The following is a 14,030-nucleotide window of genomic DNA, read 5'->3' as shown; positions in this document are numbered from 1 at the left end:
AGGAGTTACTTTCATTCACACGGATTTGTAGCGTATAGTATGCGACAGCTGGCTGTTGGTTGTAGTTTTTGTCAGTCTGTGCTTGTGCAACTTCTTGGTGCAGACCATAGTTGACTCGTTTCCCCCTAGAATTCCAGGGATACAGGCGGCGCCATCTTGCAAGTCTGGAGCAAGAAACCATCTTTTGAAAAAATGTATCCGATATGTACTTAAGTGTTTTAGTTTGACCCAAGTCACTAACATGGAGAGGGTATGACTTATGACCTATACCTTAGGCAGCCACCAGGGGGAGCTCCGCATACTTTGGCTTCACTTGAGGTGCTGTCATGGTGTCCACTTATTTTACAGTCTATGGTCCAGACACAGACGACATGAAGTCGTCCTTCGTTGTGTCTGTACGTACACTAAAGAATTCCCTCTTCTTTTGTGTCCGTACAGGTGGCGGCCATCAATCCCAGCCACCCGCTCGCCCAAATGCCCCTGCCACCATCCATGAAGAACTGCATCCAGCTGGCTGCCTGTGAGGCCAGTGAGCTGCTGCCCATGAACCCCGACCTCCCCGCGGACCTCTTCACCTCCTGCCTCACAACGCCCATCAAGATCGCCCTCCGATGGTAACGTCTCTTTCTTTCTCTCACAATTTCTTTTTCCTTCTGTCTGCCAAAATGCTGCGTCTCACTACGCATTAAGGTTCTGAAACATGGAGGATTTAATAAAGATCTGCTCCAGATGGTACATTCAGGATATGTCCTGAATTTATGCTGAAGTAATGAGACAGCTGGGATTATTGTCACCTCGCTGTCAACATTTAGACAGTGTTTTCCATTAATGAGCACAAACAGGTTTGAAGCCGTAGAAGGAAGAACATTTATACACACAAGCTATATGTAATGGTCTTTCTCTGTAAGTCTCTGGCTTACCTGTGCTGTAATCCCTGGAATATTTACATATTACATAGTTTCAAGATTGTGTGTGGATTTTCTTCCTAGATGCTTTTTTTTTTCTCTTTAATAATCTCTGGCAGACATTTTCCCCTTGATCATACAGGATGCTGTGTTTCAGTCATGTATTTGTAAAGCCTGTTAGCGGCCGCTCGGACCCCTTGAGGACATTATGATGTGTCCTGCGTGAAGGGCAAACATCTCTGAGCTCCTGCTCAGTATTCAGCAATGATGAGCAATATTCAGCTATGATGAAAAATGTAGGCCGACATCATCCACAGCGATGCGAGAGTGATGATCCCTGCAGAGAACGCGTCGGTAAAAATAGGTGAAAGATATTCAGGCAAAATGAGTTCATTTGGGAGACTTGGCTGATACAGTGGCCTGATGTAAATGCACCACGATGCATCATTCAGACGACGATGCCGATGGAGCGTCAAGCTAAACCACGGAGCACTTGGGGTTGCATCAGACAGTGTGTGGGGCACTCCGAGTGCGTGGGGCTTGCACTCCCAGGCAATGGTGATTGCATCAACCCCCGATTCCCTGCCAGCTCACACACAGATGTCATTCATGCTCTGTAATTCCACATCCTGTTTACAGGTGATGATGTTTCTGACAAGTGGGAGAGCCGATAAAAGAGATAAATTAGGGACAGCGCTCTAGGTGGCCACACACACAAGGAATATCATTTTTGCCAGTTAACTTATTAATACCAATTAGAAAACACAGTGGGGAGTGGTATTGCAAGGTATCGGTTATGAAAGACATTCATGTAGTTGTGTGTGAAGACGTGGAAGAATTAGTTCGTTTTCAGTACCAAAACTCAACACTGAGTTGTGACACTGGATGTTGGCCCTTGTTGTTGAAAAGCATTACTCAAAAAAAAGAAGGCCTGGTTTGAGATGTAAGGTTACCCACGACGTTGTAGTTTTTTATGTGGATGCTGTAGTTTTTATTTGCTAAACAGGCAGCCATGCTCTAAATTTGTTGATGCCACAAAGGTTTCAGTTTCTCATTGCAACTGTTGTAGCTGATAATAACATTTCTTCATGTTAAATTTATGAGTATTCCCGCCATTTACTTTCCATATTCAAACTGACAGACTGAATTAATTTAAAGCCTCTGCCCTCTGTGTACAAATTGTGAAGCCAGGAACAAGTTATTCACTCAAGATCACATATTTTCAGCTTCCACTGTCTCGTCAGTTGGTGCCACCCTAATAACAGCCTACAGAGATCTAGCTAGCTGAGGTGTGCTGGTATGTTCCCAGCTACCTCTCATGTCAAGGCTGCGACACATCAAGAAAACGTTCGGCCAATGTAGGGTTGTCGGCAAGCGTCTCTTGCCCTAGCTTTTGCTGTGTGTCCCGCACCGTTGGCGCTAATCGGACATTGGTTGTCGGCTCTTCGGCTGATTGAGCATGTTTAACTGCAGAACCCGTTGGTCAGAGAGACCACTGTGAGTGGATGATCAGATTCAAGTTAGCAAAGAAGTTGACCAACTGATCAACACAATTCAGGAAAGACCAGTGCTGTACGACGGTTTATAGATCCACAGTCCTAGATCTACCTAGCCTGGAAGACAGACCAACATCCCCCCTCACAACTTTTTTGTGGCGGAAAGTTGGGTCTCCAACCGCTCCACCTGAAACTGATTACGCTCCAGCAAAGATCCACCGGGCCAACCAGTGACACCAATGACATGGCCATGCATGTCATCTGAGCGTATTTGGCTTAAATATGTTTACAACTAAATGACTCTGATTTGTTGGAGGACTATCCAATTTCACGCAAAGGTATTTTTCTCATAAACTGATAAGACTTCAGCTTGGCTACCCCTGTCCCAGACCTTCGAGTTTCCCCTGATGATAATGATGATGAACACAGACTACTTCCACCTGCTGGTGTGAAGAGTTATTTCCTCTCACACATGCAGAGATCGTATGTGCCAGTTGGCCGTTGGCTGTAGGCTTTGCGGTGTGTTCAAGTGCAACTTTTAGGTTAAGACACAGGAGAATTGAAGCGGCGGAGCTGTCAGCCTTTGTTGACGGATGTTCTTTGATGCTGGTTTGGTGCCTTTGGTCCTTAGCCCACAGTAGTCAGCCAGCTAGCCCTTGGAGTTTTCTCTGCTTTACTTTACAACGTTTTGACTTATCATAGGAAAATAATACAATTCACAATGGCTGAATTGTCGAAAAAACACAGTTGAGTGTGTCCTTTGTCAAAATGTGAAGGTGAATTTCTTCATTTAGAGTATTTAATTTTTAAATTACCATTAGGATGCAGCAAAATACTCTATTTTTTCCTCTTTTTGTAAAGTGTGAAAAGAGCACAGTCATTACTCATGGGCTTTAAAGAGACTTCTTGTTACATGATATCTGGAAATGCAGGTGAGCACCTCATCTTTGATGCATTACACTTGCTGCACAGATACAGTCTCTATCGACAGTGCTCGGTTCCCTTTGGTGCCACAAGTCAGCGCTCACCTGCACCGTTTTTTGCATTTTAATGATCAAATTCACTTTGCACGCACTAAAAGTCACAGGGATGATTTTTCAAGAGGAAGATTTTCCACAGAAAACTTGAAACTTTTTGTGTTTTTTAATGGGTGAGAGTGAAAATGACAGGCCGCCTTCAGGAGGTGCCCTACTGGTAGCCAAATGCTCCTTCTCTGTCATAAATGTTGAAGAGTTTCGTTCGTCTTCCTCTCCTCTAAATCCACATCCCGCCGTGACCTTCAGCATAATGAGGGCTCAGTGTTATGCCATTAATATTGATATCCCGTACCAGCGTTCCCTTTCAGAGAACACGTTGCTAAAAGGCTGCTGGATGATATTGACTGAACTACCCCTTAATACCTTTAGCCTCCAAAAATGGATGTTGTGGCTTGCAGAGGAAAGTTGGTCTGATCTCTTCTATTAAAGGCTCAGTAAGGTCAAGCTTTGATGGTTTGTATTAATAAAGTTTAACTTGTTGGCTGGGAATTAATCAGGGGAAATGTAGACGTCCTCACTTATATTACATAATTATAAATATTACATAAACACCAAAGCTTTAAAACTACGAGAATAGAGAATGACAAATATATTTAATTACTGTTTTTACTTATTTGTCCCCTACTAATACAATGTCAGCCTCTGCTCTCCTTAATCCTGTAGTCTTGTTGGAGGAGACACTGTGTACTTCTGAGGGACTTCACTAATTCCTGCCCCCCTTGGCAGCTGCGATAGAGAAAAACTATTTGATATCGAATTGAATATGAGATTATTGAATCATCTCAGTGCTTAAGGGCCTCCTCTCTAGAATAAACATGGCTGCAGCGCTGCTCTGCACCAGACTGCTCTCAGACCTGGGCATCTTTACGAGCCTCCGAAGATGCTGCAGCTCCCTCGCTCGGCTTCCTCCCTCTTTGCTCTCCTTTCCCGTTGGCTCATTATTTTCTAAACGAAAGCGTATCGAGCTGGCCTCTCCTTAATTTCACACTGTCCCGGAGTGAGAATCGGGGAGAAGGCGAGGAAGGTATGGGGTGGAGTTTGGCAGGGTTGGTGTGCGGAGGATTCGCTGATGTGCCGGCTTACCGTGACTTTAAAACTTTAATGAGATGCATTGAGGGATGGATGATGGGGTTTACACAGAGAGAGAGAGAGAGAGAGAGAGAGAGAGAGAGAGAGAGGGAAAGAGAGAGAGAGTTGGGGAGAGCCAGACAGAGTGAGCGCATGTGTACCTTTCATTGCTCAGCTGAGCAGAAAATCATTACTGATGGAGCGCCATCTTCAAGGGATTTCCCCGCTGCTGCTGCTGTGGTGGATGGGGAGGAATGGAGGAGATGTGCATCTGAAAATAGAGGCAGGGAGGGAGGGAGGGAGGGAGGGAGGCTTGGTGTTGCCAGACTCGGTTCTTATCAGAAACGCCATTACGATTTCATTATGGGGCTTTGTTTCAACCGATAGTCCTACGACCATTCGGAATCGTTTTATTGTAAACAAATTAAACTCCATGGCGCCCAGATGACATGTATGACTAAATCGCTGTTTCTCTTCTGTCCGTCACCGCACAAAGCCCACCCAAACGACTCGACTGACCCAGCCGATTGTCACCAGAGCATAATCAGTTCCCATTGGAGACTCCAGACCAACTTTCCTCCACAAAAAAACTGCAGCCAGAGAGGTTCGTCTGGCTTTAAGGCTGGAATGACACAGGAAAGGAGAGAGAGAAAAAACATGGATGGACTAAAGCTCATATTTTTAGCAATGCTATAAGAGTGGCCCTGGGGACTGCTGTGTCAGTTAGTCTTATGGTCTGTTGCTTGGTCAAGTGGAATATCACAGCTCCTATTGTAGAGATTGCATTGAAATTTCACCATCCCGTTTCCCCAAGGAGTTCATTGATCCTTTAACTTGGCTTTTCATCTGGCGCCAGCTGTGCAGAACAATGAATCTGCTGTATACGTTTCCTGAAATCATATGTTTTCATTTGTAGTTAATATCACTGCAGGCAGGTTTGTTTTTTTTAGCCACTGAACGACTCATTTTAGTAGCTGTAATGCTAATAAAATCATTTCTCGCTTCCGCCTCTTCATTAAATCTGTGTAACTGCACAGAGAAGAAATCTGAAACATATTTTTCTCCAGGAACGCAGACTGTTGCCTCGTTTACATTTTTTTTCACTTACAATCAGTATAAATTTTCTTTATGTAACCACCTCAATCTTCAGACATCTTCATGAAACTCTTTTCTTAATGGGTGAGCTAATATTAGCACCACCACCGTGTGCAGCACTGCCTTCCAGAGCTTGGTTGTAGACTCTTGTCAAACACGGTCAGGGAGAGATCTGAACTATCAGTTCTTGACGGGCGTAATTCAGCCTGTCAACACAGGTCAGTGTGTTCTCCGGTCTCTCCAGTATTGCTCAGATATGTACCACCAGCTCTAGGCTCACTACCTCTGCCTCCAGGGTCATGTGCTTTACTGCATGTGTGTAAATAATTATGCGTCGCAGGTATGTTGTTAATACAGCCTTCTTTGACAGCCAAACTCTGGCAGGGTCTCATTATCTTCATGTATGCACATATGAGATTTTAATGAAATGCTGCAGGCGGGATCACATGACCACATGTTGGATTCCTTTCATTCCCCCGATGCACACTCGTAGCACAGCCTCGTTATGTTAATTGACGACAATCATGGCCGTGCCTCCTGTTTCCAGCTTCTATAGGTGAAACTGGTAAAATCATATCTTCACAAGAACATTCGCCCCCGTGTTCTTTATTCTGGAGCCTGTGATTTAATATATGACATGTAAATTACTTGTAAAAACGTTGACACGTTCATCTCCCCCCTGTTATCTCTCGATGTGGGTTCAACCGCGGAGGAAACGGTTACGTAATGCTGCATATGCTTTCACTTACTAGTTTCTCAAGACCCCTCTGGGCATTTGAAGAGAGCAGCGGGTTTACCTCAGAAAACTCTGCCGTGCATGCTGAAAGCAAAGGCTGAGAGCTCTGCCTCTTCTGAAGTCCCACCGTATTGTTTGAGCCTGATCAGGAGGAGGGTTTCGGGACAGCTTAACATCATCATTATCTGATCTCCCCAAAAGAGTCCCCAAAAGTAGCAGGTTCTCTGATGTTTGTTGGTTTATCGGCTGATTCTGTGCACCGCATAAATAATCTGCCTTTTGCAGCATGCTGTGTTCGCTGTGTTGAAGGATCTAGGTTATACATGCACGCTGCGCACTAAGCATACCTCCGAAAGTTTACTCAGGTTGTGTTTGCAGTCTCTTGTTATCGTCACTCAGGTTAATATATTGTTTGTTTTCTGGAATTGGAGAAAATCCTCTCAGGATTTGTGACATTTTTTATGGCGGACAGTTGGTCTGGAGTCTCCCCGTCGGGGAACTGATTATGTTCCTGCAAAAATCTGCCAGGCCAATCAAATCGTTTTGGCGGGTTTTGTGTGGTGATGGACAGAAGAGTAACGTAGTCATACACGTCATCTGAGCGCCGTGGAGTTGAATTTGTTTGCAACATAATGGCTCCGATTTGTTCGAGGACTATCTCAACTAATGACCGACCTCTCATATATGTTTCTTCAGTCATCTATTTCCAGCTTTTCTTCCACCTTATACCTTCTTATACAGCCTCCAAGCTTCAGCCATGGCCTGAAGAGTTATGTTTTTGGGGGTTTCGATTTTTTTGGCGAACGTGATATCTTAGGAAGACCTTGACAGAATTTCTTTAAATTTGGCACAGACTTTCATTTGAACTCAAAGAAGAAGTTTATTTGTCAAAATCCAATGTGATCTCACAAAACTCTGGCTCAACTTGTCACACTGTAATCATGACAAAAATTCACAAAAATGTTAAAGGATGAAATGAAGCGATTTCAAGTTGGCAGCTGCAAATAATCACAAGACGGACGTAACCTTAGCTGGGAGCTAAAAATCAGTCTCTACAAATAGACTCAACACTCTAACTCCACATAATTATATCATTTTCTAACATCTGCTGATTACTGTACATCAGCTACACGAGTTTGAATTTGAATCTCGGCTTACTGTTGTGAGTAAGAAAACCTTTCCCGGTTAAATCACCGAGGTTGCTGTCACAGCTGTTCCATTATTCACCGCCGGAGCTGCTCCAGGATTTCTGCTATCACTGAGAGATCGCTTCTCTCTGTCTCTGCGATGGTCCACTGAAAAAAGAAATATATGTACAGATTAAAAATGTCCCAGTGCGATCTTGTAGGAATTCTCATGAGAATTGTTTAAGGTTTACAATTTATGGTGCTAAATGCGAGGTCAACATGCTCAGGAAATGTCTTTTCATTTGCCTAGTGTGTCCGGTATAGTGCTAGCTAATGACGCATGTTTCTAGGCTGATCAGGTAGCACCATCTACATCGTCACATTTGTGTACTTATCTGTGTTCGATTAAGCATTGGTTTCTACTTTCTACTTTTACTGTTTGATAAAGGCTCCTGTAGTTTGCTCCTTAATCTTCCTCTGGCGCAAGAATAAAGTTCTATCTTATCTCATCTTATTGGTGATCACAAGGAGCACATTGATCAAAGTGAATCATCTGAAATGTTCGGTTGAAACAATCAGCTGTAATGGTGATTCAGAGGCTGCTGACATTTAAGGAGTTGCTCATCATGAAACCTATGTAACAATAAAATATTGTCTTCTCTCTGTCTTTGTAGTTGTTCTACTGCAGAATCTATTTTACCGCAAATACCATTCGCCATTTAAGTTAGGATGTTGAATTAAGCTGATTTGCTGAAGGAATGCTTTTCATTTTAGTGCCAAATATTTGTGGTTAATTTGAGTTGTGGCTTTGCACGTTTTGCACCTTTGTCCGTCACAGTACCACAGACTCAGACGTTCCATAAATCTGCTTTGGGGCTCTCCGACAGCTGTTTCCTCCGCCTGGATAAACAGCCAAGCTGTCAGGATTAAGAATAAACACACTTTATGTGGCTAGCTTACTGCGTAGCTACATCCATGAACAACAGGCTTCAATGACATCAACAGGTAGTTGTGTCTTACAGAAATGTATAATTCATGCAGTGAGCCTTGACCCCAGACCAACTCTCCCCACCCACACCATTTTTGCAGCGAAAAGTTGGTCCGTGATCGTTGAGAGCTGACTATGGTCCGGTGAGAAAAAAAAAAATAAAGTTGATGATAGAGAACGGTCAATGAGATGAACGAGAAATTAAGAATCAGTTGAATAATGGAACTGAATCTAGACCCGACTTTTCTTGCCTACACAATTGGTTGATCTGTAGTCTTTGTTGGGAACTGATTATGCGCCAGCAAAGATCTGCTGGGCCAATCAAATAATTTGGGCGGCGCTGAGGTGGTTTTTTCTCTAGCAGTTGAAACACGTCTCATAATTAAAACGAAATGGAGTGTTACCAGACTCCTATTCTGATAAGAATTGAGTGCGGCTGCACTGGACTACCCTTGTGATGCTTTGCCAGGCCTTTACTACGACTGTCTTCAGTTGTTGGGTCTTTCTGTTGGGTAGTCAAGTCAACTCAAATGCAGCTCATTCGGGTTACTATCAAGAACCTTTTGCTTTGAGTTGCTTTCACAGTATTGTTCAGGTCATTGTCCATGTCCATACTGTGAAGCGCCGTCCATTTGACTGAATATGAGCAGACAGCATATTCCTACGCTCTCCAGAATTCCTTCTGTCCTCTGTCACATCATCGATAAACACTAGTCATCCTGAAGCCATGTATCCTCAAGCTTCACGTTACCTCTACCTTGTTGCACGGATGATTTTTTTGCCTTCCTGACATTTTGGTGCAGGTTGATCTGTAAAGAATCAAATAATCCTCCTCTAAAACTGCTCTGGCTGTTGTTTGAGCTTTTTTACATGAAGTCTATTCTAGCCTTGGTTGTCTTCAGGTTTGCGAAGCGTTGGTATCTCGTGGTTAACCCTCTGTATTTGACATACACTGATCAGACATAACATTATGACCACCTTCCTAATATTGTATAGGTCTTCCTAGTGCCTCCAAAACAGTTTTGGCTCATCAGAAAATGGGCATGGGAACTTCTGAGGGTGTCCTATGGTGTCTGGCAACAGAATGTTGTTAGTGAGGGCCTTTGGGTCCTATGGGTTGAGGGGAGGGGCCTCTGTGGATCAGGCTTGTTCCAGTGCATCCCATAGACACTTGATCAGTTTGGGATCTAGTGAATTTGGAGGCCAGGTCATCACCTTGTGCTGTTAATCCTGTCTTTTGACTGTTTGTCTGTTTGTGTGTGAGCCTGTGTCAGGCTGCATCCTGCTGGGGATGGCTGCTGCCATCAAGGAGTGTCATTGCTATGGGGTGGGGGTGGCTGGTCTGGGCGACTTTCAACATATCTGAACAGATGAACAGCTTCGATACTCAACAGTTGAACTCAATCCAGTTACAACCCAGAAGTTAAGAGTCAAAAGGCTGCTCACGTCCAAGAAATTTCCCAAACCACAAATAGTTTAAACCTGTAAGAAATATTTCATACTCAATAGATTTTAAAAGTTTTCCTTTAAAATGGCAAATCCTGAGACCATGTTCGCCATCGGCATGCATTTTCATAATAATACTCATGAAAAATACCAGGCATGATGTTATTAAATGTTGGCAAATGAACAGGATTTTCATATAAAGGTGTTTTCTAAAGTTCTGAGACTGGTATATCTGAGGTGGATTGTGGGTCAGTGACTGAACAGATTACGTTTGAGAGCACCCAGTAGCTCTCAAACATGACTGATAGCGACTGGTGACTGGGGACTGGGAGGCTGATTGAGGGAGTAATGAGCTGTAGGAGACGGCCGGCTCAGCGGGGACCCGAGGAGACTGTCTGCTCATTCCCGCTTCTCCTCCTCCTCCTCTATTTGCCCTGGGAGGTGTGTCGTACTTTCCACACACAAGATCCACTTCATTTCCCCGCTCAAAGTTTAATATGTACATGCCCACTCCTACGCTATCCGCTCAGCGCCCGCACACTCGCTCTCTCTCCTTCGCCAATCCAATTAAAGTTTGTCCACCTTTGCTCTCCGTCGGTAATAATCCCTCAATTTCCTCTTCATCTTCCTCTGCCCTCCAGACCTTCTGCATTTCATTCATTTCATCTGTCTGAGTTCTTTGCGTCAGAGGAACGTTTATAACTCGCCCGGCCATAGTTGTTGGTGCGTTCCAACTTCTTTCAACAATTCTTGGGTCTTTCACTGACTCTGTGTGGATTTGAAATCCTGCTTTCTCTTGGTCTTTCTTTTGCGTTAACCCTAGGACATACAGTAACCTCTCCCACCACCTCCCGCTTCACTTTCAACAACAGCGACTGAAACTTTCGCCAAAATTTAAAAATTTTGACCTTGCCTCCAAATTTCGCCAAAGATGAGTCATACGAACGTTTCTATCTCTGAACCCCCTCAGTTAAAGCGGAACTACTGTTTTACAACCTGGACCTTATTTTTGGAATAAAATACGGTTATTTACTCACCCGTATAACTTTTGTGTAATTCGTATTCCTTCGGGAGATAATTAGATCCGCGTATATCCATATAGTGGGAGTGACTGGGGCACCGAAACGCAGCTACTAAATAACGCATTATCTGCCACAAAACTCATTCATTTCACCAATGTTTTGTTATCGTACGCTAGTGCTATTCCCCGTTGATTCCGGAGTTACCTGTTACCATCATCCGGGTCTGTAGATTGACCTACAGACCCCAGATGGTGAATGCGTTATTTAATGGGTGTGTTTCGGCGCCCCAGTCACTCCCACTACATGGATATACACAGATTTAAATATCTTCCGAAGGAATGCGAATTACACAAAAGTTATATGGGTGAGTAAACGACCGTATTTTATGCCAGAAATAAGGTGCAGGTTGTAAAAAACAGTAGTTCCCTTTTCTCCTTTCCTCGATGTGTTCCATCTTTCGATAATTGTGGAGATTGTGGAGAAGCAGCCGGAAATACTGATGCAGAAATATGCTTCTACCAAACGGACCAATCACAGCTCTTGCGCTCTGGGTAGCTGCAGCACATAGTTACATTTCTGAGGAGGTGCACGACAACTACGGGGCTAGGGTCTGCGTAGAGGTCTGCGTTGTCGCTGTAGCCTCTGCATCAGCTTAATGCAGAAGTCTCAACCGCTTATTGTTATTATAAAGCTTTTTCCACAAAACTGTTGATCTGGAGGCAGCATTTTTTTAGTCACGGTAAGACTATGGATTTAGGGTTGTTAGTCAAAAATGATCACTTTCTTCTAGACTATATTATTAATCTTCAGTATTTTGCAAAATGACATCAAAATGTTGCTCAACAGATAACCTTTCGATAGTCCTCCTTGAGATACACCTTGAGGTATTTCTCAGTACTTGACTACTCATCCGTCACATTGAATTCAAAGTATTCAAATATCTCAAGATCTACCTCAGGTTGAAAAATTAACCGTGCACATTTTGATGTCCTTTGGCAAAACGGTGAAGATTAATAAGAATTATTAGTGTAATAACTGTAATTGCTAAGATGAAACTGTTGTAATGTGCAAGTATCAAGCAGAGAAACGGTAGCTTTTGTGGGCAGAGCTGACGGTGATTCCACAGTTCAGCCTTTTTAGAGGAGAATCAGAGAGCGAAGAGATGAATCTCTTTAGAATGCAAAGCAGGCTGAGCCAACTCCTCGGCAAGCTTGTGCTCTCGTCTCTTCAATATTGCACCAATACCGCCGGCTCCACACATGTCATCCCTGCCACTGGGCTGCTGTGGGTTTCCTCCGTGTCTCTCCAGTCTCAGGAAATATTTCTGGCTAAAACTAAAAGCCGCCTGTGCTCGTCGCCTCCATCATCCGACTGAGAATGACTTTCTCACGGCTCAGACGAATTGTCGTTTGTTTGACAGGATCCTGCTTTGGGTCTCTGGCAGGTACTTTCCAAAGACCAGCACGTTTCAGGTGGAGCCAGAGAGACGTGAAAAGTTAAAACCTTCTCTCTGTGACTTGCTTTCATATTTTTTCTATAGGCCTCAAAGAATGGTGCACATGGTTTATAGAATAAAGTGCGGTTCATACCTTTGAAATCCGCTACTACCAAGCGGACCAATCACAGCTCATGTGGTCTGTGTAGCCATGACGCATAGTTCCATTTCTGGGGAGGTGCACTTCAGTTACAGTGCTCGGGTCTCCGTAGGGTCTTGGCTATGATGTACTAATAATGTACTTTGATTCAGGGTTGGATTTAAATCTTCAAATCAGTCTTCATTTGAGAGATCCAATATGGACCCATAAAGTCCTTGGTTCGATTAGTCAATTATATGCCTTTCCCTCTCATGAGACCTGTGATTGAGATCCAAAACTTGGCAGAAGCTACTACTCTTGATAGCACCGTCAGACCTGAAACCTGATTTGATTTAAAAAGCATGACGGCAGAGAAGAGCTGGACGAAAACCAAAGACATATGAAAGATGTAAAACTATGACTAAAATATTACTCCGAAGCAAAAGCCATCACTTTTGTGAAAATGTCTTTCATAGCTGAGCAAAATCATTTTGAAACGGAAATATCTCTAAATGAATTAAGATTGAATCAAATCGGCACCTTGCGAATCGTAAACTTGTCGATTGAGGAACTCAGTAGAAGTCTCCAGCCCTAGCAAGGATTCACTGTCTGATTCCCCTTCTACCCGCCAGACACCAGTGTCGTTCATCATTCACTTCTCCTTGCAGAAGCATCTCACATCTTCTCCATTTTAATTTCTCGACCCCTGTTTCTCATCGCTAAGCAGTAAACTCTTAAATTCATAGTTTGAAAAACCAAATATGCCAGAGGGAGAACATTTAGAATTCGATTTCATTTACTCTGATTATAAACACTCACAGACTTTCCCCTGATTGCAGTGCGTGCCCGGAATATCTGTTTTTGATCATTTCGAGAGCTTAAACCATAAAATTACCACCGATACCGGCGTGATCCAACGCGGCCGAGTGCTCTCTTATCCTTTCCTACGCTTTCCTTTTCTTATCTCTCCTCTCTTTTGCTTTCCAAGCCTGGGGGATCGTACATCTCCCTGAACAGAGTTGGCTGGAAACACACACACTCCCTGATGCAACTTCCTGCTCTGTCTGCGCTCTGTTTACTTTGGTCTGTTTCTGCCAGACTTCATTTTTACTTAATCATCTCTGCTTGTGTCTGGAGATTCACAGAATCCCCTCTGCAACCGACACGGAGAAAAACATAAACAAAATATTTAATCTGCGGGTTCAGATGAAATATTGAAAGCAAACGTAGAACGATTTCTGATTGTGTTATAATCAGAGTAACGCCGTGATGACTACAAACAGTGAAGCGCCGATCTACCCATAGAGATGTGCGCGCGTCATGACCTGCAGTCAATAAGCTGCCGATCATTAAGACTTCGGAACATGTCGTCCTTTTTTTGCATCCTTCCTCCTCGTTTCATCAGTGTCAGACACACTTTGGACTCGTGCTGTTCTTTTAAAAGAGACGTTAAGTCACACTGCTGCCATGTGGGATCTCATTATTCTCCAGCAACAGGAAGAACCTTTGAATTCGAGTGCCGTCGCTTCCGTCACA

The 14,030-nt window shown here is 43.6% G+C and overlaps 1 protein-coding gene across 4 annotated transcripts in view; it reads left to right on the top strand.

The window, feature by feature from the left end:
• The window catches only part of rptor (regulatory associated protein of MTOR, complex 1), a 182,942-nt gene that overhangs the window by 73,800 nt on the left and 95,112 nt on the right, over positions 1–14,030 (top strand). For all 4 annotated transcript variants that reach the window (XM_084573386.1, XM_084573385.1, XM_084573384.1 and 1 more), the window contains exon 7: positions 439–614. In XM_084573386.1, coding sequence (XP_084429512.1) covers positions 439–614 — 176 coding nt within the window. The remainder of the gene's footprint in view (positions 1–438; positions 615–14,030) is intronic.

The sequence above is a fragment of the Chelon labrosus genome, assembly GCF_963514085.1.
Source record: "Chelon labrosus genome assembly, chromosome: 2".
Classification (NCBI taxonomy): Eukaryota; Metazoa; Chordata; class Actinopteri; order Mugiliformes; family Mugilidae; genus Chelon; species Chelon labrosus.
Note: the sequence above shows the minus strand (reverse complement) of the source record. Positions and strands in the feature narration are given on the sequence as shown.